This window comes from Mchenga conophoros, linkage group LG17, assembly GCF_057382185.1.
Source record: "Mchenga conophoros isolate Kocher_MC1m ecotype Shallow Benthic linkage group LG17, M_conophoros_male_GT1.1, whole genome shotgun sequence".
In the NCBI taxonomy this organism is placed as follows: Eukaryota; Metazoa; Chordata; class Actinopteri; order Cichliformes; family Cichlidae; genus Mchenga; species Mchenga conophoros.
The window spans coordinates 28,890,033-28,916,213 of record NC_140542.1 but is presented as its reverse complement, the minus strand read 5'-3'; the positions used below and the strand labels follow the sequence as shown (position 1 = coordinate 28,916,213).

Here is a 26,181-nt window from a genome sequence, read left to right as displayed (position 1 = left end):
TGGACCCAGGCTGAAAAGCCTCAGGCTGCCTCATGACATCACATGGTTGCAGAATGACTTGCCTAACACTCGTCTGTGAGGCAAGACTTCCTAAACACAGTGCGGTCACAGCTCTGTTAATACTGAGAGCGGATACAAAAGGTTTCAGTTTGTTGTGCTCGTCATTTGTAGAAGGTAAGAGCTTTCCTTCCGTTTCTGACTTATTTAAAGAAAAAAGGGACAAATGCAAACCTGTGCAACTTGTAGATACAAAAGCTGAGGAAAGAAAGAATTCGCCAAGAGTTTTGTATATGCTGCAGAGGAAGGCCCAGAAATTTACTTACATTGTTTAAGTGTCTTTGTCTTTACAAAGTAGGTGGCAGTGCTGCTTAGTAGTATGTACTCACTTAGTTTGTAGCCAAGTTAAAATTTGCACTAATTAAACAGCCTTCAGGAAAAATCCAAATTCAAGACTTGACAATCCAACACCTGCCTCTGATATTTCACTTTCAGCAGTGTTTGCTGCAGATTTAGAATTCCTGACAGCATAAACTGCGCTCCAGCTCGGAGCAGTGCAAACAAGACAGCACCTCAAAACAAAGGCGCGAGGAAAACACATAGGGGGACACATTAATTCATCTGCTGCTTGCAGCAGTCTTGCAGGCATTGTGCCGTCATGTGTTCTGTATGGTGGAGTATTAAGATAATCCTTTACTGTGTATTTACATACCTTTGTCAGTGGCTTACTAGAAAAGGGAAGTGCAGTTTAGCTGTAGTGCTCTGCTATTTGTGTAACCACTTTAGTTTTCTTAAACTTGCCTTCACGTAATTTTTTAATTGAGTACAGTTCTTTGTCTGTCTTACAGGAACCTGCAACCAGGTTTAAGTCTGTCTGTAAGCCACCAAGTTATCAGTGATCTCATCATCTGGTGCTACTTCCTGCCTCTGTTGTCATGGTGACTCTAGGAGGCCCAGAGGACTGAATATAGGGCTAATGAAGAAAACTTCAAAGTACATGCAACCTACCACCCAACAGTGTCCATAAAATAATAAATATATAACGATAAAAGAGACACAGCCAAGCATGGAGGAGGAGGAGGACGGGGTGAATGGCTTTGGACGGAGCCCAGAGAGGAGGGGCTCTGACTGGGGTTGCATTGCCCTGCTGGACAAGACCAAGGAGTTCTTCCAGACCTGTGATGTGGAGGGAAAAGGCTTCATCACTCGCACTGATATGAGGGTTAGAGATGGAGGCTGTGTGTGTTTCTGTGGACTTTACACACTTCTGTAAAGTCTGCAGGCATTTGACAATTTCACATTATTAAGGCAGATATATATAAGACATTTTAAATGGTAGTTAATGAATCAAGGATTAATCATTCAGTGTATATACTGTCAGAAAGTAAGCCTTAACAAATCCATCTATTAATATCATTACTGTAAACATTTTCCACCAGTTAGGTTAATAATTGTGCCAGCCCAATATGAATATTTATTTCCTTTGAAAAACAGGGAGGGGTCAGTTTTTCCTCGACACTCTTACTCTTTCAGCGGTTTTTAAAAATCCGTGGAGGACCTGTGAGTGCATTAAGCCGCTGCTAAGAAGAACAACAGTTCAAAAGGACACACTTTTACCTGTGGAACAATTTAGCAGGGAACACTCAGTGTCACTTTTTCAGTTCATATTACCGTTGCGAAAGAACTCGGAGCACTCAAACAGCCTGAGAAGTGTCGGAGCAGCACGGCTGATGGAAATGTTTATGAATATAATGCCACTCTCTCAGCGCACAGGCTGCAGTGAAGAGCACAGGCAGGAACAATGCATGCAAGCCTCTTTTTAAAGGTCTGACCATTAGTGAGCTGTGCTCCCAGCTAATTAGGGCAGCTCTTGTGGGTTTGTGTTGAGGGTTTTTTTAATAAAACACTCTTACATTTAAAAAAAAAAAAAAGTTAAAAATAAAAACCTCAGTGCAACTGTTAGGTCAGTGTAAGCTTCGTCTGAGCTGTGTCACTACAGAGGAAAATGTACTGTAGCAGATTCAAGGTGCGAACTTATCACGAGACATTTATTTATTGTGTCTTAAAAGTAACTTGCAGTGGTTTTACAGTGAGTGTGTTTCATTTTGAAGTGGAGTTCAGCTCACCACAGTGGTATTTTAAAGTCCTTTTTGTTTATGTGTTTCTCCTGGCAGAGGCTCCACAGAGAGCTGCCTCTGTCCGCAGAGGAGCTGGAAGACGTGTTTGACTCTCTGGATACAGACCACACGGGTTACCTCACACTGGAGGCATTCACCTCTGGATTCAGTAGGTTTTCTGCCATCAGAGGCTCTTTGCTTGGATCACACATATCACACTTGTTACTCCAAATAGATTTCTCTATGTCGAACCTGAAATAGAAGACATTACTATAGCATCAAGTTGAGTTCAAGTTGATTTTGAATACTTAAAGGTATCTTGTAGTTCTGCAAACACAAAAAAACAGAGCGGCTTTAAGTGCAAAATAGAATAATAAGGAATAGTTTGTAAAAATGCAGGCAGGGCTGATTTGTGACGAAAGTAAAAGGGGAAGTTTACTAAAGCAAAGACAGGAAGTAGAGCTGGAGTGTTAAGGTGTTCATCAGAAGTGACCAGATGTAGGCAGGATTAGAAACGACTACATCAGAGGGACAGCTCAGGTAGAGCGGTTTGGAGAGGCAAGGATAGGGTGGTAGGAGACTAGAGAAAGGATGAGAAGATAGAGCTGCCAGACAATAATGAAAAGTAGAAGACCACAGAGAAGATTTGTGGATTTAGTGATGTAGCGATCATTTGCCTAATGGGAGGCAGATAATGGGAGCAGCTAAGAGAAAAAGATGTGGGAAGTCATGAAAAGCTTTTGAATTTATCTTTCAAGTTTAAAAGCTGTGGGTGTGTTTCAGGTCAGTTCTTGCATGGTCGAAGGATCTCTGTGACTGATGACCAAAATCAGGCCCCTGGCCCAGTCTTCAGGGCTAAGGAAGCCCTTTATCAGAGCCAATGGGAAGCCAAGCTGTCAGGAGTTGAGGATGAGGAGGAGAGGCACTTCTGCATGCTGCTGGAAAGCCTGGGAGCCAGTAATGTATTTGAAGAGTGAGTTTAATCACAACAAAACCTTATGTGCATTATTGTTTTTTGTCATGATCCATTCTTGACAAACCTGTGAGCTAAGTTGAGTTTTGTCTCTCCCTCTTTATCCCCTTCTCCTCTCTTTCTCCAGTCCAGACGAGGTGCGCAGCCTTTGGATCCAGCTCAGACGTGATGAGCCTCACCTCTTGTCCAATTTTGAGGAATTTCTGGCCAGGGTCACCCACCAAATCAAGGAAGCTCATCAGGAAAAGAAGGAGATGGAGAGCGCCCTCCAGAGGTAGTTGGGCAGAAAACACATACACAAAGGGCAAGGGAAAAGGGGCTTTTCATGGTGTTCTACCCATTCACAAGGTTTTTAGTGACTATGAGTGTGGACAAAATATTGGACATGAGGCTCAATATAGGGAAGGAATGAGAAAGAAATACAGCATTGTGCAACAGTCTCGAGCCACCCCTAATTTCTTTATATAAAAACAGGTTGGCTGTTTCCTGTTTGGATTGCTCATATGAATGTGTGTGTGTGTTTACAGTGTGCTTGGGATCACTGTCATATTGAGAAATTTAGCTCTTGCCAACCAGATACTATCCATATGATGTTGATGGTGGATCAAATTCTGTACTTTTCTGAGTCCATAATTCAGTCAGACTCTCACTTCTGTTTGTACCTCTGTCTGACTTCCTCAGAAGAGGATTTGAACCAGAAATTTCAAATCTGGATTCATCACTTCATAAGACATACATCAGCCTTTCCTCCCTGTTTCCTTTCCTTAAGAATGTCTTCTTGACAGCCACTCTTCCACTGCGATCATTTCTGACAAGGCTTCTGTGAAGAGTACATGGCTCAAACGAAGGGCCAGATGCATCTTTCAGACGTTGTGCGATGTCTTTATTGAATTTTTTCCCCTGTGTCTTAAGGACATGACTTTAAGATACTATTCATCTTCTTTTGTCCTCCACTTGTCCTCATATTTTAACGACACTGCATACCATCTCAAGAGGTGCCAGGTTTTTGGCAAGACTATAAGTAAGGAAATGCATATGCTATATATATATATATATGTTTTATTTATTTACTTTGTTTTAACCAACACTTTACGGGCCAAAAACCACAGTAAAGCCAATATGCTTCTTATGCATTAGCCCCTAAATAATCAGTGGCATAAGGGTGGGATTGTGTTTACATTGTGGACGCCAGTCAGAGCCTGCTGCATGGGATTTACCTGTAATTCTCTATAGAACAACGTCTTTATCCATTGTCAAATAACCACTAATCTAGATCCACACTCTGACTGCCTTCTAGTGGTGTGCAAACACATTAATGATATGATTGAGTGAACACAGAGCAAAGGGGTTGTTTTTTTTTGTACTGTATATTAATGTATTTACTCCCCTGATATGCAGAATGACATACTTGATGATTATAGTCTTTTGTCTTTGTAAATGCAACATGAGCATCAGTGGGATGTAGGCTTACTCATGGTACTGCGTGGCACCATGTTACAGCTTGTTATTCTTCTAAACTTAACTAATTGGCTGCTGGGGTCTTAACGATCATTACAGGGATTGTACTTACCAGTAGTCTGAAAATGTGTTTGCATGTCAAGTGCTCACAGTGTAGACAGCAATGTTGTTCTGTTTTTAGATATTACATGTACCACCTTGTGTCTTTCATCGATAAATCGTTTACCTTAACGTGTCATTTCAGGAAGGCAGCAACACATGACAGTGAGATCCGGTATTTATATGAAGAGATGGAGGCACAGATCAAAAATGAGAAAGAACGGCTGCTGCTAAAGGTAAAAGAGCTCAGACATGAAGAAAATCTGACAATGAAGCATCTCCTTGGCAACCGAAGAAGTAAAAAAGATTCAGAAATACAAAGCAAGATGTTTAAAGACATGTATGCTGGACTGCACTGTACAGAAGTGCACTCTATGACACAAGATGACCAACTTCAAATTTAAATAACTTTCTGTGTGCTCATTTTAATTCTGAATTCAACACAGCTGGGATAGGCTCCAGCACCTCCGCGACCCTGAAAAGGATAAGCGGAAGCAAATGGATGGAACACAAGGAAAAAGGAAAAAAAAGCTGTTCCTTATGGAAGCTGATAGTCTTCCACACTCAACCACTAGACAGTTATTTCAGTAAAGTGGAAGACCACTTTCTGCATTATCATAAATCCTGGGTCTTTCAAAGAGAGAGAACAAGCAGTAGTAATGATGTAAGCGTAGTTTTGCTTAAGGATTATATCATATTGACAGCAGTGTTTTTACCTTTCGAGTTAATTTTGTGCACTTTCTTTTAACCGCAAGTTGAACCTTTTCTTCTTCTGGTCCTGCAGGACTCTGAGCGGCTTCAGTTGCGCAGCCAGGACCTGGAGCACCAGCTTCTTACGAAGGAGAGAGATTTGGAGCAGCTTTTCCAGAAGCAGAAACGGGTAAGTTAATATGGACGAAGCATCCCAAAGAAATTCTGCGGTCATGTTTAATAAGAAACATCCACCATTGTAACAGCATGACAAAAAAAAAAATTAAGCTCTCTGTAAAAACATTTGTTATGTGTAACTATTGAATAGTGGGCATGTGGCATTACATCTGTCGTGTAGAGAGGATTTACACCAAACCTCACTGTTTTGTTCCCTGTGCAGATATCCCCTAAGTACACTTACCCAGCATTAGTGTATTATAACTCCTGTGAATATCTCCCTGTTTAGTTAGAGCACCAGTGCTCTGAGCTGAGCAGTGAGAAGCAGGAGAGCAACGTAGAGAACGTCAAACTGAAAATGACCAACAATGAGTTGTCCAGAGCGCTGGAGAGCACCAGCCAGGAGCTGGTGCTGGCCCAGGAACAGCTGGCTATGCTGCAGGAACAGGCCTCCCGGCTACAACGGGAGAAAGAAATGTGCGTATAAGCATTGTTTGTATTAACTGTGTTTCCCTGCAGTGTGCAAACAGATGCCATAGAGTAGCTATTTAAAAGCAAGTTTCTTCTGTCTTGTTTCAGGGAAATGTACCGAGTAACTGAAGGACTGCAGAGGGAAAAGCAAAGTCTAATGAAGCAGCTTGACCTCCTCAGGTATAATGAGAACACCCAGCACTTTTCAAACTTGGGTAATAGTCCATGAGTTTTTGATGAGCCTGTATGCACACTTTTGAGCCTGTGTGGACTGGAGACAATCCAAAAGTTGTACAATCATTCATGCCAATGTTGAGTGGATATAAGTTTCTGACCACAACTTTTGTTTTACTCATTTTGGCTCCTGGTTTAGTCCTAACTGGCCAAACCCTATGAATCAAACTCCAAGGTTCAAGGATTTGCAAAGCACAAAACACTCTTTAACATCCCTTCTTTAACTTCCCAGAGAGATGAACAAGCATTTAAAGGATGAGCGAGACTTGTGCTGTGGTGTAGTAAGTAAATAGTATTTTATGTAACTGCATTAACTCGATTACAGCACTAGAATAGCTGAGTAATGCACCTTCTTTTTGTAAACAAGCCTCGAACCTCACTCAGAAAGAAGCAGAAGCAGAGAGCGGGCCTCGGCAATATATTTGATGACAGCAGCCAGCCGGCAAAAAGGTGATTCATTCATCATTCAAGTACTCTTTTTAACAGAATTCATCCCTGTCAGATTGCTTCCTATGCAACAAATGACAAATGTGATGTAAAAATCATGCATCAAAGGAGGAAAAACAGAGGATGTCTGATTCCTTATACTCACAAAAAATAGCCAAATTATCAAGTAGAAATATTAGAAAACTCAAGTGAATTGATCCAGTAAATCCTCTGTTTCTCCTCTGTCCCCAAAGAGCCTCACTGTTGGTGGATGGGTCCTACCTATCTCTGGAGGCCTTGCCTATAGAGCACCTTCAAATCGTTTTTGTTGCTTCCTCCTCCTGTAGTGAAGATGATACCACCACTGCCACCCCTGCTCCCTCCACCACAGCTGCTAGCAGCCCTGTGTGCCAACAAAGGCCTTCAGCGAATAGGAACTCTGGCTTAGCCAACGGTCACATCAGCCCCGTTCTGCCTAAAGTGCACGACGTGAAGACAAAGGCCAAAAGGCTGTCCACCAAAATGGCCACCAGCAAGAGGGTGTTAGGGAGAAGCAGAGACAAATCAAAGAAAGTCGAAATTGATAAGAAGGTGGCAGAAGAGGAGGAGGTGTTAGATGCCCCGCCGGACGGGTGGCCCCTCCGCAGAGTCATCTCCATAGAAGAGGACCACCTGCCCCACCTGCTCCAAGGAGGACCTCAGCCCTTACTGCACCAGCTCAGCGAGGAGGAAGACGAGAGGGATGAGGAGGAAGAAGACGACAGAAGGAGCGACCTCAGTGCTTCCCCACGTTACATCTCATTGTCAAAAGAAGCTCCTCCTGCAAGGAAATCCTACTTTACTCAATCGAAGAAGACCCCACCTGTATCTCCAAGAGGACAGCCTGTGGGAAAGGAAACCTCACAGGTGTGTTTACGGCTCCCCACTTTTATATATGCTTTTAGATAAGTTACTGGAGAGGTAATGAAACTGTCTTTCTAATTGCTCGCCTACAGAAGGCGAAAGAACTGTTTGCCCCAGACCGCCTGTTTAAAGTGGTCCTGGTTGGAAATTCCAGCGTTGGGAAAACATCCCTGCTGCGCTCCTTCTGTGAGGGCCGTTTCCACCCTTCCACAACTGCTACTGTGGGTGAGAAGAAAGGCAGTCATATTTTATTGATGTTTCAGGGCCCGTTTTAAACAGATCTGAAGGGCATGTGTGCGAGTGTGGCTGTGGATGCCTTTCCTGAATACTGGGGGGCGATTTAGCATCACATGAAAGGGCTTGTGAAGTCACACTGCCTGTCTAAGAGCCCTGGCACTCATTGTACTACAGATTATGTCACTTTGGATGAATTTTCTTTATCCTCGCTTTCATCTTTTCCAATCCTCCTTTTATGCCTTGTTGTCACCACCTTTCTCACCCCTTTTTCTGCTGGAATGAAGCACAGGCACTTTGATCCCCCTACTGGCCATTTATATCATTGCTTCTTCGTAGTGAAAACGAGAAGTAAAATCAAACCTAAATTAAATGTGAGAAGTGTGTCCTTATATTATGTTCGATTATGTATTATATGTTATTATATGTTGTTGTTGTTTTTTAAATCAGGTATTGACTACAGTGTGAAGACATTAACATTGGACAATATGCAGGTAGCCATGCAGCTTTGGGACACTGCAGGCCAAGAGAGGTGAGTGACCACTTCCTTCAGCATATTTCAGTTAACTGGTTGGATATAAACCACTAATATCTTGCAACTTTAAGCTTACCAATAAAATGCTAATCAAGAATATCGTATCCAAAGTCTGAATATATAGTCAGTTTATTGCAACCTTCCTCCAATCTTAGGTTTAATCTGAGAGAAATTGTGAGCTTTTTTTTAAACAAATTATGACTTTACATTCTCAAAACAAAATTTCCACACTTGCAAATTTCCTTTAATTATGCTTTTACCCTGCCACTGTATTACTTTATTTTATGTTTAAATTTTTTTTATAGAATTGATCTAATATGCCCTCTTAATAAACACAATTCCTCTTGCAATACTTTATTTTACATGAATGGAAGTGTATACAGTATATACAGTTTGGTTAATAAGTTTCGGAAGACTGAAAATTAGAGATACTGTATAAAAATGTTTTTATTTCACTTAATGCATTACTTTTGTCAAAACCTTTGAATTAAATCCAATACTATGGACTTCTTGAGTGTTTCAAATCCTCCGTAGAAGTGAACAGAAATAAAATTACAAAAAAAATGTGTCGTATTTCCAACACTTCTTCTTCTTTTCTTGAATAGTCACTATAAAACAATAACCATGTAGTATTATTGTATCAGTATTGAGGTGGATGTACATAATGTACTCACATTTGAAAAATGGGCCACTGTGCTGACATTCAAATCCTGCTACTGACACAGGTACCGCAGCATAACCAAGCAGTTCTTTCGCAAGGCAGATGGTGTGGTGGTGATGTATGATGTTACAGTGGAGGAGAGCTTCAAGGCTGTGTGGCCCTGGCTCACCAATGTTCAGGTTGGACCTTTGACCCATTCAGTCCTGTGCAAGTCTTGTTTTGCTGCATGCATGGTTCAGTTCGTCCAATTTTGGAATTCACATTCTTAAAAGCTGGGGTTATTGCTCATAACGTTTATGCAGTTCACATCTTTGGCAAATCCTGAAATGGGAAGCTCTGGAACACTGTTCTTTATTTTCTTAGGAAGCAGCAGGAGAAGGGATCCCTATTCTCTTGCTAGGTAACAAAATGGACATGGACGAAGACAGGGAGGTGTCATTTAAAGAAGCTGAGCAACTTGCTTATGTAAATCTAATGCATTTTTGTGCAAGTATTGTCTGTTCTAGGACAACAGTGGGTCTGAATTTGTGTGCACACCCTTTTCAGGAAAACAAGGTGATGTTCTTTGAGGTCAGTGCCTACACGGGAAAGAATGTGACAGAGTCCCTGACTCACCTGGCCAGGTAAGATCAAAACAATCTGATACACAGTGCACTGGGGCTGCATTGTGATTCGCAGCAGATGTCAAGCCTTTTTTCCCCCTCTTTGTTTACTCAGAGTGTTAATGGAGCAGGAGGACAGGGTGAGAGATACAACAGTCATACTCAGCACTCAGCCTGTGAAGAAGAAAGCCTGCTGCAAGTGAAGACTCAAGCTAACACAAAGAAAACCTAAAACCATAGGAAAAAAAATTTTGTACTGCTATACTCAGTTTATTGAGAGGCAGATCTTTTTTTTTTCTGTGGAGATTAAAATGTTTGAAGACAAAACTGAAAAGAGTAATGGACTTTAAAACCAGGAAGGCAGTAAATGCTTACATCAATATGCGGTAGAAGTCCGTATAGTCTGTGTGAACAAACTGCTGTCAAACTTTAATGAAAGGAGCTCCTCTACAGTAAAACAAAAAGTTGTGCCATTACCTGTAAATGCCAAATCAAAATTGTCTCTTTGTAGTATTTAGAATATTCCTTATTGCAATTAAATAAAATCCTTTTACCTAAGAGGAAAATCAGAAGTATACTGTAGCCTTTTCATAACAGAATCTTTGCTTCAAGTTTGAAATGAAAGCGGGGTAAATTATTTGATTCTTTGACATTTTATTCATCACCACATTCTTTTTTTTTTTCATATTCTTTGATCATCCGATCTCTAAACAAAGTGGTACATGGCATAATTGCATCATGTTTGTTACTGTTCTGAGGCATTCTTCTCTTTTTTCTGGCACCAAAGTTCTCAGTAATTAAAGAAATAAATTCCATTTCACATCTTTCTGAAATTAAAAAATGAAAAAGGATTCACATGCAGATACTTGCTAAAATAAAGCAATGAATTACTGTACTCTCTATACAATTATACAATATGTAATAAATGTTACTAAAGGTAAAACAGTTAATGACTGTGCTATAATCCTCTTAACATCACACAAGTTAATCGTTTTCCATTCATTGTAATAATAATAATAATAATAATAATAAATAAATAAATGATTTTCATTTCATACATCAATCAAAATAATTCTCAGAAACAGACCAAAAAATCAAGTAGGATGATACATTCAATGAGGTGCCCGAGTCAATCAAGTGTGTACACATGATGGCACTATTGCTGATAGATACGTGCCTATTGTGATGACATCACCTAGATGCTGGCTTGATGGCATCCAATCAGATGCGCCCAGATGCCCTCCCTGGCAAACTGGAATGCTTGTTGGAGAGCCTGTGCCCTCCCCCTCGCTGACCAGAGGGGCTGAGGCTAGGTCTGCGGCACGGCTTGGTCTGTTGTTCTTAACGCATTTTGTAGTCGTGGGAAATGGCGGCCTCGCATAGCTGTCCTTTAAAATCTAGCTCAAGGGTGAACTCCAGGTCACGCTGCAACAAACATTACCAAAAGTGAATTGAAGTAATCAGTTACAAAGAATTACACACAACCAAAAAGGCGAAGGACAAGCAGCACTGTAAGAAATATTTCCTTAATTAAAAAGAAAAGAGATTCTCTATTAATTAACAGCATGCACACAGCAAATAAACAGGACATTTTCTATTATTAACAATAACTACAGGGAACATAGGACATACCATTATTTGAATATTTTCTGTTATTTAATGGTGTGTGGTCAGGATACAGAAGAAGCAGCTACTTTTCAGCAGCTCCTTTGCCACAAGGGGTCACCGTAGTGGGTAGCTCTTCCTGACGCAGCCCCAAAGGGGATTTTGTGGCTCAGGCTGGAATTAAACCAGCTACTTTTTGCTTGCTAAGCAAATATGCGCTATTAGAGGCAGTCTACAGTAAAACAGGATGTTAAAAACATGGCATTTTTTACTAATTGAAGGTTTATCTATAGTAAAAAGAGGACTTTTTCCACTATTTGTATCCATATCTTTATTATATTTCTAAGTATGTTGCTGCTGTTGTAATTTAGGTAAATTCCCTTTTTAAGTCTAGAGAATTGTCTTGAAAATTTTTAGTCTTACCACATTCTTCTCGTTGGGCCTGACAGCAAGACTGCCAAAGATCTCCTCTCCCTTCTTGACAGTTAGGTAGTCCTCTAAATAAAACACAGTCTGTTTCCAGTGTGTGCTTGGGGCATCTGGAGCTAAAGATAGGATGTGATGGAGGGCAAGGGAAAAGGCAGGGAAGTGAAAATGAAAGATGGTGGAGATGATAAAGAGAGAGGAGGAGAGAATTTGAAATTAGGTTAAAGAGGAATGGTGGTGAGGAAAGAGGAAAGAGGAGTAAAGAGGAGTAGGGGAAATAAAAAGATTTACAGAATAGTCTTGACAGGCACTAGACTGCCTTCGGCATGTTAGCATAGAAGAAGTATAACAGCAAAGTGCCTGAAATTCTCTCATCCAATGGGAAAAATACAGAGGCAGATAGAAGAGATCTCCTTCGGTGATGCTCAGCCTCAGGGCCAACAGACAGCCAAAAAATAGAACCTCCTCTACGTGATATTATGTAAGCACCGGATGCGTGAATGTATTAACATAAGCTTGCATAACATATTTCACTATAATAGGTGTCCTCAACAGCATGATGACGCGCTCGGTGATTCTGCTGGTTCAAACACTGGTCACGTAACACCAGCAGAGTGTAGCCAAGAGCTAAGGTGCAGAAATGGAGCGCCATCCATTTAATATCCACTGATTCACTGCTCAAACTACTCAAGTGGCTGCGGGGCGAGCCAGGATGTGAATCTGCTTAACGGTGCAAGCAAATCTTCATGTATCCTTGGCTACAGTTTTATACATTTTATAAACTTTTGTGGTGTAAAATAACTGAATAATCTAGGAGAAATAATATTTATATCAGGTTTTGAAATCTGTGAATCGCTGAACACCTCAGTTCAGTTCTGAAACACACTTGCTGTGACAAATAAAACTGATCACAAGTGAAAAAGAAATGTCACTCATTGGTGTTTCAGTTAAATAACAAGTGGATTTGGAGAATATGTGTTTTAAGGCATAAGTTTCAGAAAAGATTGTGAGTGTAGACATTTAAAGTTCCTTAGAATTGTTTTATCATTGAAAGTGAACTACAGGAGTTGTCCACTCTTTTCATAAACCTTTCTGTTGCATCGCATTGGGTACATTGCAATAGAGTCCTGATAGACAATCCTGGGAAGTAATTGTCCTTGTCTGCTATGCAGCATAACACAACCTCACTATATAAGCACCACATGGAGAAAGTAATATCAAAAATGTATAGTACAGTACTGTGGAAATGGCTTGAATCACCCCTCAATTCTGTATATTTTCCTTCAATGATGGGAAATGGGTGCAGCAGTTTGTTGAAACGAGTTTTATTCAGGAATAGTTCTCCAGGCTTCTTGAAGGACATTCAGAATTCTTCCATGGATGTTGGCTGTCTTTTGATCTTTTCCTTGTTGGGATGATCCAGAGATTCAGGCTCTGGCCAACCCCTGATTGATAGTTCGATTCATGACTGATAGTTCCATGTGTGTTTTTCTGTGTTTGGGATCATTGTCATGCTGATAAATCAAACTGTTACCAATCTCTTTCCACATTATATTGCACGGTGGCACAAACCTAACTGCACTTTTCTGTGTTTGTTATTGAATCGATTTTGACAAGATCCCCAACACACCTCCACAACAAATTCATCTCCAAACCATGAGAGAGCCTCCCCTGTGTTTTACAGATGGCTGTAGTGACTCTTTCCTAAACACCTTGGTTCATATTGATGATTTAAACAAATCCAAAATGTAAGTTTTGGATTGATCACTCCATAACACCTGCTGCCACTTATTTTCTGTTCAGTTCTCGTGTAATTTGGCATGCCTCAGCCTTTCATTCCTGTTTTCCTGCTTTAAAAATGGCTTCTTTGCAGGCACCCTTCCTTTCTCATGAGACTTTACTGAGCCGTAGATGGATCAGCCAAAGTACCAGATGCATCTTTTCTGGAGTTTTTTCTATTTTTTAAAAGACATGCATTTCAGACACTGTTCATCTGCTGTAGATAATTTTGTCATTTCTTTTGTCCTCCACCCGTTCAGTGTCCTCAATTTTGTTAATTAGACTACCCAGCATGCTCAGAAATGTCAAGGTTTTTAACAATAGATCTTAGGAATCACCTTGTTGGTCCAGAAATAGCATTTTAGGGCTGTTAAACTGTGGTGTCTTTGGAATTTTTGATAGATTCAGCTAAAGAATTGGAACAAATTATGTATTTTTGTAATGAATTGCTAGTCGCAGAGTTCCAAAAGATAAAATTACAATTCGTTTTTTTCTACGTTATCTGTTATGTGTGGAAATAAAACTGATTCATCCCTTTTTTTAACGCTTGAATGATTCATAGGTCAGTGTTAAGTGGCTTACCAAATAAGAAATATTCCTCTTCCTTAAAATAAGTGAAAAAGCAGCCAATATCTAATGAAAAACCCTGGAAGATTATCAGAAAGCTGGGAGAACGACCAGTTAAACCAGTTTAACATTTTGAAGTCTGGTTACCAGGGTTGATCAAGACTTTTACACACACTGTACCAAAATATGTGACACAATTTTTTTTTCTATTTGATTGACCCAGAGGTTTAGATCTCAACTCTTTAAAATAAAAAAGGCTCCTGTTTAGCCTCACCAGTGGAGAAACCAGTCTTCTTGTGACATTTGGTGAATTCAATGGTGAAATAGGTGACCAGAGCATGGACGTAATCATTGCGCTGAATCTGCAGACAGAAGGCTGAGGTGAAGGACAGGTCCTCTGGCTTCACAGTGTAGATGTCCACTTCCTGAAAATAAAATTGCCAGTAGCTGATGTTATATATGTCAGGGCAAATGAGCTTGAAATCCATAACCATGCTATTTCAGAATAGAGCCACTGTACAATCACAGGCTTGCAACTTGCCACCACCATTTGCGATCTCTCACATACACATGCGGCACATGTATGTCAATGCTTCTTGATTATTCACCATGATTACTGTGCATGTGCAAGAATATGTGTGTGTGTGAAAGCCCACAGGTTGAATCACGGCTGGCAAATGAAGCCTGCTCGCACTACACATGCTGTGTGGGTGTCCTCCCTCATGTCTACAAGGGAGGGAGGTTTTGTGCGTGTGAGTATATGTGTGTGTTTTATATCAAACTGCCTTACTGAGGTAGCCACAGATCTAAGTACTTTGTCACCTGCTAGGCATCATACTGGGTTCAAAATAGAGGAGCAGGTGCATCTCTGCTTTGCATGTAGATGATGCTGTATTTAGGAGGATGGAGGGGGATTTTTATTTTAAATTGCAACCTGTTCATCTTGCCCAGCCTATTGGGCTTTGGAGCACTCGGCCATGTGGCGTCACCATGACAGATTGTGATTTAACACCTCTGTCCTTTCCAATGATACCAGGCCAGTATCGTATACAGCAAATTGTAGGAGGAGAGAAAAAAATTCCCGGGAGCGACTTTGTAATTTTAGCAGGCGAGGAATGACTGGCAGTTTGAATTAAGAAGCGGTGAAGTGGCTGGCAGGGGTGGGTTGGGGTGAAGATGCCCTGAATACATACATGTAAAAAAGATACCTGCAGTGAGAATAAAATTTCAGACAGGCATGTCAGTGGCTAAGCTCCTCCATCCTAACACATGAATCACCTTTTCTTAACACAAAAGCAAGACCATCGCTTATCACACTGATGGAGAGCCCATTTCATTCCCACTGGTGACTCAATGCCTGCTCTTGTGTGACATTTCACCATCGCACAGAGAGAAAGACTGAGTGAGACCTCCCTATTCACTCAGACTACTGAGGCCTGACATTGTTTAAAATCAGAGAATGGGACACAAGATGAAAGGAACGGTGGAGTGATTAGAAAAGTGAAAGTGAGAAACGAGACTATAAAATGATGTGAGACAGAGATAATGAAAAAAGGGGCAATGAAGACATAAAATGCTCGGAATAGAAAGAAACATGATATATGGAGAGAAAAGGGACAGTGAAATAGAGAAAAGGTAAAGGTAGAGGGGACAAACAAAAAGGCTATCACCTCTGTGAATGCTCTCATCCTCTGTTCATTTGCGAGATGAAAGACAAGCTTCTGTTGTATCTTCAAGCATGAAAACAGAGCTGCAGCCTATTACAGCCAGCCAGAAATCTCTATTATGTACTAGAAAATAGACTCAATAGATGGGGAATGTTCACAGTGACAGAGGATCACAGCTGTCTGACTTTTTCTGGGAATTCATGTACCCAGGAGATAGAGAAAAACAAAAGTGTTTGGATATGTGCCACAAACAGGTATGAAATCATACTGTAGACAAAACGCGTTCACAAACTGGTACAAATGCAGACTAACCTTCAGAAGGCAGGCGTTCGTCACCACTTGCTTGGGATCTACCACATCTACCAGAGGCTCTTTGATGGCCACATTGCGAATGCAACTCATGTCGAACCCATATACGTTTTCCCACCCTGTACATACAAAAAGCAAACCAGATACCCATGTGAATGACCATGCACACAATATGTGTTTTCTGGATTTTTTTTTCTCCTTCAGTTTTCAGGCACAAGCAAAGCTCTGTTCTCCCTGTTCCTGCTAAGCTGTCAGCACAAAAAAGGTAGCAGAGAAAATAAAACAGAGCGCTTGACTCTGCCAGGAAGAACAGTCCCGCTGTCTTTCTGTCTATCCAGGCCGTATGTGGAGAAAGACAAGCCGTCCCGAAAATATACTCTGGCCTCCTCCTCTACCTCCTCCAGAATGTCTGGCATCCTTGTTTTATTATAATTTGGGCTGAAAACACACCAAAAAACACATTCACTCCCCCACTCACTCAGTCCCTTCACTCCACCTTGCTTTGTCAGGAGGCCAAACACTAAGTCTGTATCATGAGATGGTGAGTGTGCCACCAACGCAAAAAAAACTAAAAATAAGAGTGTGAGGGTTTGGGGTAAAGTGAGTTCTTTTGGGATTTATGTGAAAGAATGTACCTTTATGTATGTTTAGATGCAATAAAGCACAGGAGGCCACCTGTGCAGTGAAAGGGAACTCAGTAGGCGTTATTGACCCAGATTCAAAGCCGATGTACGTACAGGTTTGAATGGCACCTTTAATACTGGATCACAATGTTAAGCTCAGCCCTCCAGCTGTGTTAGCTATTTGAACACATGCCGTGAGTTTGGAGCAGAGAAAGCAGTTCAGGATAAAAAGTAACACGCTGGTTTAAATGCTTTTGAACCTCTTGCTGCACAACAGGTTTCAATGCTAGATTAAACTACTTCCACTTAAATTAAAAATTATTTGCATTCACCCAATTTTTAATCTTATGGTCTTTATGGCTATAACCCAATAAATACCCTGTACATTTTAGCCACTTTTGCAGAAGGTACTGCTTTTTACTGTGGCATGTTTTGGGTTTTTTCCCCCTTGCAGTCACTAATCAGCATTTAAGAAAAATCTATGGCTTGTCACTGTCACATAAAGTACTGTTTGGTTTTATAACCTACAGCTTCACTGTTTTGGTTCAGTCTTAGAAGTAGCTAGCTCTTTTCAGATGTTTTCAGTTTGGGACTGAAAACATCTGAGGCATTTGAGGCAAGCAGGAAAAGCTCAGTAGGTAGAGTGGTGGCCCCATAATCGGTAGGTTGGGGGTTCGAATCCACTGAACGACTACCCTGAGGTACCCCTGAGCAAAGTACCATCCCTACACACTGCTCCCCGGGTGCCCAATGGCTGCCCACTGCTTCACTGAGTGAATGGGATAAATGCAGAGAGAAATTTCCCCACAGGGATCAATAAAGTATACATTATTATTATTACATTATAAACAAGTTGCTCTACTAGTGAGGAGAGTGGAACCCAGTATTTTAATTTAGCAACTGATGAAGTCTAAAGCTGGTCAAAGAAACTGACTTTCATTTGCAGTCATGTAAAAAAAAAAAAAAAACTTCCACAGGACTATGCACTTTAGCAGCTTGTAAAACCACCTTTAACAGCAATTTCTACGTGACTTTATCAGTCTCTCACATTGTTGTAGAGGAATTCTGGCCCACTCTTATTTACAGTGTTGCTTCAGTTCTTTGAGGTTTGTGGGCATTTGTTTATCCACAACTCTTAAGGTCTCAACGCAGCATTTCAATCAGACTCAGGTTTGTGCTTTAACTGGGGCATTGCAACAGCAGTATTGTTTTGTTTTCCATTTTTAGCCATTCTGTTGTACCTTTGATGCTTTGCTTGGGATCATTGTCTTGCTGCATGACTCCTTATCAGACCATATATAAAGTAGACAGAAAGGCATGAAGTGGGAAAAGAAAGGGCCTCGGGTCTGACCCAAACCTAGGCTGCTACCTTTCACCCTCACAGAGGCTTTCTCCCAGCAAAGTAAACACTTGTTCAATCTTTTGTACTGCCACAAACATTAACATGCTAACTCACACCTGTAGAGTCTGAAATGTAACTTTTGGACTTTTTGTAATCTGGTTTTACTGACTACTTAAATCAGTTCGGAATACAAACCAAATTTAAACAAACATTCATATGCACTTTATCTACTACTCATCCACAGGAACCATCATGCTGTGGGCACTAGTTAAACACAGCTGAGAGGAAGCCCGAAAGAATTTAAATGAAACTGCAACAAATGTATCGTAACTACTCACAATGTATCTTAAAGTCCTTGTACTGCCGGTCTTCAATGGCTACCACGTAGAGCGCTGCTCTGTCAGGGAACATCAGGCCTCCAGGTTTCTGAATACAAGACGAAAACAAAAGTCAGGTATCCAGTGAACACACACACAAAGGCCATCAATCACTCATACTGTTCACACACCTGGCATGTAATAAAAGATCACATGTGCTGAGTTCAAAGCCTGCTGACAGCCATTGAGGTTAGCAACCTGATCATTCATGTATGACCTCAGCATCTGGCGAGCAGACACATGCAAGCGAGCGTACAGTAAATTCTCCACTTCAACGCTGTGTGCTGTGTCTATGTGTCAAATAGCCTTATTTGTCCAGCCAGCCACTCACAGACACACACGCACATAAAGCCCTGCTTAACTCCCCAAACCTCCCGCAGCACCATCTTACCAGCCACTTGTCCCTGGCAAAGATGACCGTGTTGAGCATGGATTCGTAGAAAAGGCAGTAGCCCATCCACTCTGAGATTATAATGTCCACCTTCTCCACGGGCAGCTCCACCTCCTCCACCTTGCCCTTGAAGATGGTAATGACTGCAGTGTGCATAGCCACAAAACAGCAGGCAGTAAATTACTTCACAGCTTCTTCATCAGATTAGAGCAAATGACTTTATTCTCAAGTGACAATGTTTGTATGCCTTGGGATTGCTGTAAATTAGTCCAACTTAATTATTGTTGTCATCTGGCGCCTGATTTTTTTTTTGGTGCATGCATTTTATTTGTCTCATTTCCCCATTCTGACATCTTTGACCTCCAGAGGAAGAAGACACCACCAATTTAAAGAGGTGTTACACGGCAGGGAGTTTTGTATTACCAATTGACCTATGATGTGCAGTATATATCATTAATTTCATTACTAAATATAAGGAAAAATAATTTTAAAAATGTATACATTTTCTCAGGGCAGGTGTTCATTCATTCAGTGAATTTAAGCCATCTGTGTTCCACAACATTAATGAATGCAGTGCACAGATGCTTTCCTTCTAAAGTAGCATAAAGGGGCAGTTACTGAATTTATGCCAAGGTTTTGTAAATTGAGCTAGTCACAAAATTTCATTTATCAAATATTCAGAAATTACAGGAAAATTCAGCAATTCAATACTCTGCCCCTAATAACACAATTGGAGGTTAAATTACCTTTTTCTAATGACTGATAGTCAGTTCTACATCTACTTTTGGAATATTTATAGTTATTAATGCATAAACGGAAGTCCTGACATTATAACTTTACCACTAGTCTATGTTCAGGGGATCAAAAGCCAAGTACCTGAAATGTAAATATAAAAGATTAAATTAAAACCAGCCTAATGTCAAATATGTAGGTTATGAAACCAAGCATCTGTTTCCCATCCTCCCTCTGTGAAGTTCAGGGTGGCATTTTACAATGGTAATAAGCCCCACTGAGGGGATTCTGATTGATGGCAAAGATTACTGTTATTTGACGAGCTGCCATTTAACCATCAGGACTGTGACTAATATTGTCAAGTGTGACGGTAATGATGGAAATATACAGATTTTACACGCTACTTCTCAACCAGATATGTTTGCATCGTTCTGTCTTCAGATAGGTGGATGTGGGATTATGGCAGTAATGAGAAACAATACTTCTTCTTACCATTGTGCAGGTGATTCGACTTGATAATCTTCTCTGAATATTCAGATATACTTGAGCATTCAATCTGCAGGATCACAGAAAAATAACATCCAGTTAAAAGGTCGAGACATGGAGTTATTGGTCTATCTTTAAATTAAAAACAAACAAACACTTTTTTGATCAATTTATCAATAATTAGAAAATATTTCATGGGTTTTAGTGTGAGTAAACACACACAAAAAATTAATCAAATCCATCTAAAAACACTAAGGGGCTTTTTGCATCTTCAAGTGCAAATAACAGTGTCTATGGATGCAGCTGCTGTTCTTCCAGATAAGTCATCTCAGATCTGGTGCCAAATGAAAACTCATGATTAAACCTTCCTATTCATGGGTATACTACAGCCTATAAATCATACATAACTGTGGGTTACAACACCAACCTGTCACTTACAGCTGTTCTCTAAGGGGAGCCAGGTGTCTCTTATTGCCTCTGTCTAACAGAGTTTGCCTGACAAGCTCTTAAGATACATTTTTAAAAAGCCAGGATACTTTTTTAAAATAAATGTATTTGATATGGAGGAGTCAGAAGTCAAATATGTGTAGACTGCAACTATTTCTCTCATAAAGATTTAAACAACAGCAGTGAATGTTTGATTGCAGTGAAGCATTTGTTTGTGGTCAGATAGTTCATCTATTTGTCTCACCCCGTACACATGTTTGGCACCGGCGTTGGCAGCAAACATTGAGAGGATTCCAGTGCCGCTACCGACATCCAGGACTATTTTATCTTTGAACACGTGCTTGTTGTGGTACATGGCATTCCTGTAGGTCAGTGTCCGCACCTCATCTTTCAGCATCTCCTGCAGTGATAATAAGAGTAAGAGTCCATGTTACCTGATGATTTTTCCAGTACCGGCACGCATACAAAGGACCAAAAACTCAACTACCAAAGAGCAGTGTGATTCATAAAAATCCTCAAAGGAATACATATTACACATTATGTTACATAATGGATCTACATTGTGGCAAGTGTGGGCAGTTTTGAGAATACATTGATTTTTTTTCCATGAGTAATGATATGGAAAAGGCAGTATTTAGGCCAAAAGCGTTAGTGACAGTGGCAGAGCTTCTTGAAATAGACAGGAGTACAACACAAAGCCTTTGGGGACTGCCTGATACCCTTCTCCCTGAGCCCATTCACATATCCCACTTTCCTTCTTTTTCACTTTGCACTGCTTTAATCAGGACACACTGGTTGACTGCAAGCAGACAAAAAGCTGACCTATATGCTAAATGCAGACACTGTTTAAGAGGTCTATATGTTCCTAAACTTTTCCACCATCTCTTTGTCACATACCAAGGTCATTAGTTGGGCTGTGGCCTTGGCACTTTACTTCAGATAGTTTTAAAAGACAAACAAACACTTTTTACTACTGGAGTGCTGAATATGGATTTTTACCATGCATATAATGTTTTTAGTGGTGCTTGGTAATAGAAAAGCCTTGTGTTTTGTCAGTTGTCAGCTACTGAAATCACTTTTAATACTTAAAGTTTGGTTCATGCTGGGAGTTTATTATTCGATAAATTTAATAATTTCAAAAATGTTGCAGATGCTTTTGTTTAAATCTCAAACTCCTTTTAAGGGCAGATTCTGAGAGTTCTGTTTTTATTTGTCTCCATTTTGTTGCTTTTAGTCGTTCGTTAGGCTTTCCCTTGGCATCTGTTACCTTAAGTGGATCTACTGAACTGAAGGTTTGATTTCTGTATGCACAAGGTTCACAGTTATTGAAAATACAGCATAAGAATATGCATCAAAATCAAAATAAAAGCCCAATTGTCCTTGTATATTATAGTGTTAAATCGGTTTAGGTTATTTTTTGACATATCCTACTAGTGTAAAGCCAGCCAAGCATGGTTGAAATTCCTTGGCAAAGATAGAAAGAGTCAAGGGGGTGCCTTTTTTTAAAAATTCTAATCATACCAAGCTGCTGTTTTTCCAGCCCTGTCTGCATACCTCATGGATGCCAAAGTGAGCATAAGAGTCAAAGTAGTAGTCCCGTGATGTCATTTCCTCGGGGCTGATGAACTTGGCAATCTTGCCTCGACCAGGACAGGTGGCCAGTGCTGCTACATGAGGCGTATGGGGAACGCAGGGCACATGGTGGGTAGTAGGCACTGGTTTAGGCAGTGGGGAGGGCTGAGCAGACTGAGAAATGGGGGACATTACAGGCTGCTGCCTCTGTTAAGGACATACAAGAAAAGAAAAAAAAGGGAGAGTTTGTAGCATCATTTAGACATCACAGTCAAGTTAATGGTTTAAAACGAAATTATGGGAATACATAGGTTACAGGTTAATAACGGTCTTCTAGAGAGATCATTCAATTCAAACCAAGAATAAACTCTGAAATGTTTTTTAATTGTATTGTAAAGCCATTTCCATATGAGACAGCGGTGATACACTGTGCACTCATGGAGGAGCCGGCAAGAGATGCAGGTTCCGCTTCAGCACCAAGGACAGCGGACATTATCACGTTCAGCAGCCCATGTCCGTGCATCAGTAATGAACCACTTAATCAAAATGCAAATATTCCATATGCATCGTCTATTTTAACTGCATTTCCATGCGTCTTTTGAGTCTAGAGCTGTCCTGACATCTGCAGGACATGCACTTTACTTAGCTTACAAGCCATCAGTGCAAAATCTATTCTTAAACTCGTCTCCATAATTATCGCTGAAAAATACAGAGATATGCATAATATCTACACCAAATGTGTTGACACGATCAAAAAATACCAGACGGAGAGTTCACCGGTCCCGCTAAATGCGGTGCAGGACACCACAAGGTCCCTACCTCTGAGCTGTCCGCCTCCGCCATCTTCCGCCGTAGCAGCAAACAACGCGACGAATGCCTCAGTCCCATGAGAGCTGACGAGATTTAGGCTACAACTCTTTTAAGTGTTCGGGGGCTCTGAAATCCTAATAGAAACGTGGGAAAAATAACAGAGAGCCACAGAATATGACTGGAACACACGGAAAAGTGAGGGTCATTCTAAGAATGTATCACAATTTCTTACAAATTAGGCTAAACCCACTCCCGGTGGAAAGTTGTGAATATGAATTTGAGCGAGGTGAAACGTTCGGATATCCATACTATAAATGCGATACAGGTTGTTTTTAGTGGGAGGACTCAGGGAGGCAGAGCAGTCTATTGGCTGGAGAGATGGTGTTGCGAGTAGAAGGTTGTAGGTTTGATACCAGCACTAGTCGGTCCTTCCGTTAAAACCCTCGTGCGCCGCTTCAGCGTAACCCGCTCGCTCATTTTTACATCTCCGGTAAAAGCAGGCTATCAGAGAAGACGCGAAATGTGCCGCACCACCACCAAGAAAGACATTCAGTCGCGTATTACAAAAGCAGTTCCACAAAAATGCTTCTCATCAGCCACTTCATCTCTTGGAAACAGCTCTCATCACAGGGACTCCGACACCAAAAGTCGCATCTTTTTGTGTTAAAGCCCTTTTAGTTGTAACGCCGAAGGCTTTCTCCGCAGAGAAAGTTTAAAAAGGGGAGTTCAAACTGCTTAGTGTGCACCCGCCTGCCCGTTAAACTGGGACCCCGCTGACGACATGAAACGAGTGGTGACAAAAATACAACTCACCAAAAAGAATAGCTTAATCTCTGCCTTCTCAAAGCTAGATTCCTTCTCACACCAGACTTTCCCACAGTTAAAGGACCCAGGCAACCGGCAAGATTCTTAGTGGCTCGCTTATATAACACAGGTGTTTGAGTTGGAGAAGAAAAAAACAACAACTGCAATACAAACGTGGTATGCTAATTCTGACCATGAGGCTGTTTAATGTTGAGAGAGGTGTAGGCTACCTATAGGTCCCTTAATGATATCTGAATTGTAAATCGATTAAAGGTGTGCAGCTTCCGATTAGTAGCAGTAAATAGTTTTTAATTACTTGGCACAAAGCCTATCAGAATCATGTTATAGTTACATTGTTACTTGAAAGTTGATTCCGTTTATAATTTCATGGTAATTTGTGGAAAGCTGAAAATGATTTTGACGATATCTTTTTTCAGTGTTACAACCAAAACGTACAAAAAAAGCTATTTGACCCGATTCATGACTGAGTAGTCTACCACAGACAACGCATGGAAACAGTCATGTATTCGTTGTGATATGAAAATCAGTCAGAGCAGGTCCATTCAAACAATACACATATACATTAATTTCTGAGCACATTTTTTCATACGTTATTCGATCATTTCCGTTTTGGAATCTTTATTTTAAGTGTTAGAATATATCCATCCATCCGTTTTATGTTGTTGGGGGACAGCAGCCTCAGCAAACCATTCCCCTCCTCCTGGACTCACCGAGGCGTTCCTATAGGCCAGACAAGAGATGTAATCTAGCCTCCCGGTAGGACATCCCCGGTAAAGCTCGCACAGGAGGCACCCAGGGGCCCAGCTCACACACCATAGTTAAAATATTTAAATTTCAACTAAATTTGTAGTAATGATCGGATTTCCTCACTTATCTACACCACACTCCTTGTCCTTGATTTCTTATCATTTCTTATCGTTCCTCTGTCCCTTAATAGAAACCACATATATAGAAACTATCCTCCCTTTCAGTTGTCTTTTGCACTTCCATATCGGAAAGTAGTTACTGTAGGTTATTTTCTGCTTATGCGTTAATGTAATTAATTAACTTATTTATCCTTAAGTAAGGTAATGACTTAAGTTCTAATGCTTTTTGTCTCTTGAGTTAGCTGTCAATGTGGGATTTTTTCCCCCTTTTGTTCAGTTAAAGCTGCCTTTCATTCTTCAACACAGCTTAAACTCTAATAGGTAAGCTTTCTTGTAATTTCTTAGTTCTGCAGGCTTCTTGAAACACATCCGAGACTCTTCTTTGGATGCTGGCTGCCTTTTGTTTTGTTTTCTGTCAGGATGATCCCACACTGCTTCGATTATCTTGAGGTTCGAACCCTGGAGAGATCAATCCATGACTGATGCGTTGTTTCATCCAGGCATACTTTGACTACATTGGCAGTATGTTTGCGATCATTGTCGTACTGAAAAATGAAGTTGCTGCCAATCAGACACTACATGGTATTACATGGTCGATCAAAATCTGGTGGAACTTTTCTACATTCATAATTTGATTAATTTGGATAAGAGCTCCAACAACACTGGCTGAAATCCAGCCTCAAAGCACGGTAGAGTATCCACGCTGTGTTAAAGATGGCTATAGACATTCACTGTTGTATCTCTCTTCGGACCTCTTCCATGCATATTTCAAATTTGGATTCATTACTCCATAAGACATATTACAGCTGATTTTTTTTCCAGTCAATTTCTTGTGTAATTTGGCACACCTCAGCCTTATTTTTCTCTGTTCTCCTTCCTTAAGAATGGCTTATTAACAGCCACCCTTCCAACTCAGATAACTTTTGATGAGGTTTCAGTGAACAGTAGGCTGTTTAAATGAAGGGCCAGCTACATCTCAAATGGCCTTCAGAAAGCCTGGAGATTTTTCAAGACCATTATAAAAAATGACAAGCAAGTCTGGCTCTGTGGAATCAAAATCTAAAGAAATGAAGAGTGGCTCAAGACTTTTGTACATTACTGTAACTCCTGTAACTTTTAAGCATGCTGCTCTCTTTCTTCATCCCAATCAGAAGTCACAGCAGGTGCTTTTTTAGTGGCTGCAAAAGTCAAAACACCTGCTGTGTCATCACTGATTGTGTTGTGGCTCTAAGCACAACAAATGTGTACTTTGAATCAATAGAGAGCAGTGTGATTGACCATTTTTAGACTTTTTTTTTTCTTCCCAGTAGCCTACCGATATTCACTGGTGTTGTTTCAGGTCAGAGATTTCTCCCCTTGTATTTCACATCAACCTCATGTAGAGCTGACCCTAAATCATTCTATTTCTATTTTACACCTGATTACACAGTTGGCCCTCCTCAGTCTTTTAGACATACGACTAAAAGAAAAAAGTATATGTTTTGCTTAAGATGGGATAGAAGATCATGTTAAGGAGAGAATAATGCAGTTAAATCCTGCAATGTAATATTCACGCTGCCTTCTTCCAAGAATGTCAAAATATCTTTCATCGCACAATGTTTGATTTCCATTTCCAGAGGTATCCGTACCTCTTTCATTACTCTCCCTCAGTCTTTTCATAGTCTATCAAAGGATTCAGTTAATAGTAACCCACTTTGAAAAACATAACAAAACATTTGTCGCAAGGAAAAATGGGCTCATTTCCCATTAATGACAGACAACACACAATGAAACACACTGG

The 26,181-nt window shown here is 40.6% G+C and overlaps 2 protein-coding genes across 5 annotated transcripts; one reads left to right on the top strand and one right to left on the bottom strand.

Moving 5' to 3' along the window:
- Positions 1-92: 92 nt before the first annotated feature.
- Positions 93-10,226, top strand: cracr2ab (calcium release activated channel regulator 2Ab). Of its 3 annotated transcripts, none has more exons than XM_085251924.1 (18): positions 93-174; positions 846-1,219; positions 2,172-2,283; positions 2,898-3,087; positions 3,215-3,361; positions 4,790-4,880; positions 5,429-5,524; positions 5,801-5,988; positions 6,091-6,162; positions 6,449-6,497; positions 6,584-6,666; positions 6,990-7,548; positions 7,638-7,770; positions 8,230-8,311; positions 9,040-9,154; positions 9,339-9,440; positions 9,522-9,598; positions 9,693-10,226. In XM_085251924.1, the coding sequence occupies exons 2-18, from the start codon at positions 1,064-1,066 to the stop codon at positions 9,778-9,780; spliced, it is 2,340 nt and encodes a 779-aa protein (XP_085108050.1). In that variant the 5' UTR covers positions 93-174; positions 846-1,063; the 3' UTR covers positions 9,781-10,226. The 3 variants fall into 3 exon arrangements, 2 of the variants coding, with proteins under 2 accessions (XP_085108050.1, XP_085108049.1); XM_085251923.1 differs by having other exon boundaries at positions 6,897-7,548; XR_014889183.1 differs by lacking the exons at positions 9,339-9,440; positions 9,522-9,598; positions 9,693-10,226 and having other exon boundaries at positions 6,897-7,548; positions 7,638-7,766.
- On the bottom strand, positions 10,212-23,538 carry prmt8b (protein arginine methyltransferase 8b). 2 transcript variants are annotated; one of them, XM_085251926.1, is made up of 11 exons: positions 23,524-23,538; positions 22,720-22,844; positions 21,883-22,107; positions 20,573-20,728; positions 19,888-19,951; positions 18,664-18,806; positions 18,234-18,321; positions 15,934-16,049; positions 14,229-14,379; positions 11,606-11,727; positions 10,212-11,002 (listed from the first exon to the last, which is right to left on the bottom strand). In XM_085251926.1, the coding sequence occupies exons 2-11, from the start codon at positions 22,786-22,788 to the stop codon at positions 10,919-10,921; spliced, it is 1,218 nt and encodes a 405-aa protein (XP_085108052.1). In that variant the 5' UTR covers positions 22,789-22,844; positions 23,524-23,538; the 3' UTR covers positions 10,212-10,918. The 2 variants fall into 2 exon arrangements, with proteins under 2 accessions (XP_085108052.1, XP_085108051.1); XM_085251925.1 differs by lacking the exon at positions 23,524-23,538 and adding an exon at positions 22,943-23,313.
- Positions 23,539-26,181: the final 2,643 nt, after the last annotated feature.

Coding starts and splice junctions, on each gene's coding strand:
- cracr2ab (XM_085251923.1), top strand. CDS start 1,064: ATGGAGGAGGAGGAGGACGGGGTGAATGGCTTTGGACGGAGCCCAGAG. Junction 4,881..5,428: donor AAGAACGGCTGCTGCTAAAG/GTAAAAGAGCTC, acceptor CTGGTCCTGCAG/GACTCTGAGCGGCTTCAGTT. Junction 6,163..6,448: donor AAGCAGCTTGACCTCCTCAG/GTATAATGAGAA, acceptor TTAACTTCCCAG/AGAGATGAACAAGCATTTAA.
- prmt8b (XM_085251926.1), bottom strand. CDS start 22,788: ATGGGACTGAGGCATTCGTCGCGTTGTTTGCTGCTACGGCGGAAGATG. Junction 22,108..22,719: donor CGGAGGCGGACAGCTCAGAG/GTAGGGACCTTG, acceptor TGTCCTTAACAG/AGGCAGCAGCCTGTAATGTC. Junction 14,380..15,933: donor CGAACGCCTGCCTTCTGAAG/GTTAGTCTGCAT, acceptor TTTTATTTTCAG/GAAGTGGACATCTACACTGT.